Source organism: Nicrophorus vespilloides, unplaced genomic scaffold, assembly GCF_001412225.1.
Source record: "Nicrophorus vespilloides isolate i.1.1-1 unplaced genomic scaffold, Nicve_v1.0, whole genome shotgun sequence".
Taxonomy (NCBI): Eukaryota; Metazoa; Arthropoda; class Insecta; order Coleoptera; family Silphidae; genus Nicrophorus; species Nicrophorus vespilloides.
Genome location: NW_017099574.1, coordinates 1 through 1,958, shown reverse-complemented (window position 1 = coordinate 1,958; position 1,958 = coordinate 1). Strand labels below are relative to the sequence as shown.

The 1,958-nt window shown below is 38.6% G+C and overlaps 1 protein-coding gene across 1 annotated transcript in view; it reads left to right on the top strand.

The window, feature by feature from the left end:
• LOC108564763 overlaps positions 1-1,931 on the top strand; it is a gene marked incomplete at its 3' end in the record, with an annotated part of 5,203 nt that extends 3,272 nt beyond the window's left edge. Inside the window, exon 3 of the mRNA XM_017923877.1 lies at positions 855-1,931. Within this exon, the coding sequence (XP_017779366.1) occupies positions 855-1,931 (1,077 nt within the window). The remainder of the gene's footprint in view (positions 1-854) is intronic.
• Between the last annotated feature and the right edge of the window lie 27 nt (positions 1,932-1,958).

The following is a 1,958-nucleotide window of genomic DNA, read 5'->3' as shown; positions in this document are numbered from 1 at the left end:
AAACTCGGCATTGCGAATCTATTCATTAGTTCAGGAGGAAATTAAATGTAATCATCATCTGAGATGAGATGAATCGTTGGCATTAAAGTGCTAAAATTCGTGGGCGTTTCGAACGTCTATTAGTAGCCGCGTCTTCGACTTATTGATTCTCGATTCTTGAGTAATCTTCGATCTTCGTGAAATCGACAATAGAACCATCGGAGAATAGATATAATGCGTTGATAATGAAGTAGACAAATAGTAGATGACAATGACACACATCCGTGCGAAAATATAATCAGCAGCGAATTGCAATACCCAAAAGGTTATTGTATTATTGTGGCAATAATTTTACTCTTATTTTGAGTATTCAACCAAAGGATAATTGTGGTATATCGTTATGTTGTATCCATATTTCAGGAAAGCTTTTATATATCTCAAATCGATGAGATTTTGAAAATTCAATTTGCGAAATTCGGTTGCACAATTTTGAGGAAGCCAACGACAACAATATGAAAAGAAGAAACGTCAAGCGATAAAGTTCACAAGGTCTATTAACAAACACCGAAATGTCAGATTCGAGCGTTCAATAAAAAAAAATATAGTTGTATGAGCAAGAAGTGATTTATGTACAATGTAATGTAATGATTGTTTGAGCTGTGACCAATTTTATACATTTTAGTTCAATAGAAAAAAGTCTTGCCTATTTATTAACTAATTCCGAATGACATTTGAGCATTTTCCATTCTGTATATGATTTTAGAAAGTGCAATTAATAATACGTCTTCTTGCATTTATCGTTTGTGAAAAAGGAACAATTATCATCATCAAAATGTCAGCAATAATCATGTTTTTTTTTTCTTTATCCCTCTTAGGTTTCGTACTGTAATCCAAAATCCGAAGCTTGTTGCCGTTACAAAGACCAATCAGACTACGTATCTTCTGGAAAAAGTTCAAACTTCAAGTTGACAAGTGAACCGAAGCTGACTGTATCTAATTACGGCGAGACTGGAGCTGATGCTAACCGATTAAGTGGTTCGAGCACTGCCAAACCGACTAGGGATGCTCCATTTACTGGAAGCACTGTAGATTATAGTAACACGAAATTTGATGATGATGTAAGATTCTCCTCTTCCATTCGTGGTCCACCATATCTACCACCGAAATGTGGTCAAGATGAAAAACTGGTAAATGGTCAATGTCAACCAGCATGCGGCCCGAACTTCCACTTCGTAAATGGCCGTTGCGAACCGTTGTGTGGACCGAAGGAACATCTCGTAGGTGGACAGTGTCAACCAATATGTGGACCTAATCAACGTTACGTAAATGGTCAATGTCAACCAATTTGCGGACCAAAAGAACATTTAGTAAATGGTCAATGTCAACCTACTTGCGGATCCAATGAACGTTTCGTTAATGGCCAATGTCAACCAAACTGCGGACCAAACCAACGTTATGTAAATGGACAATGTCAACCAATTTGCGGACCAAAGGAACAACTTATTGGTGGCCAATGCCGTTCTACATGCGGACCAAATGAACGATTCGTTAATGGTCAATGCCAACTTAATTGTGGACCAAATGAACGCTTCGTTGGAGGTCAATGTCAACCAATTTGCGGACCAAACGAACGCCTTGTAAATGGACAATGCCAACCTACATGTGGACCAAATCAGAAACTTGTTAATGGCCAATGTCAACAAACTTGCAGATCAAACGAACGTCTTGTAAATGGACAATGTCAACCTACCTGTGGGCCAAATGAACGTTTCGTTAATGGCCAATGTCAACCAACTTGCGGACCAAACCAACGTTACGTCAATGGCCAATGTCAACCAATTTGCGGACCAAACGAACGTCTTGTAAATGGACAATGCCAACCTTCATGTGGACCTAATCAGAATTATGTTAATGGCCAATGTCAACCAACTTGCGGATCAAACGAACGTCTTGTAAATGGACAATGCCAACCTAGTTGT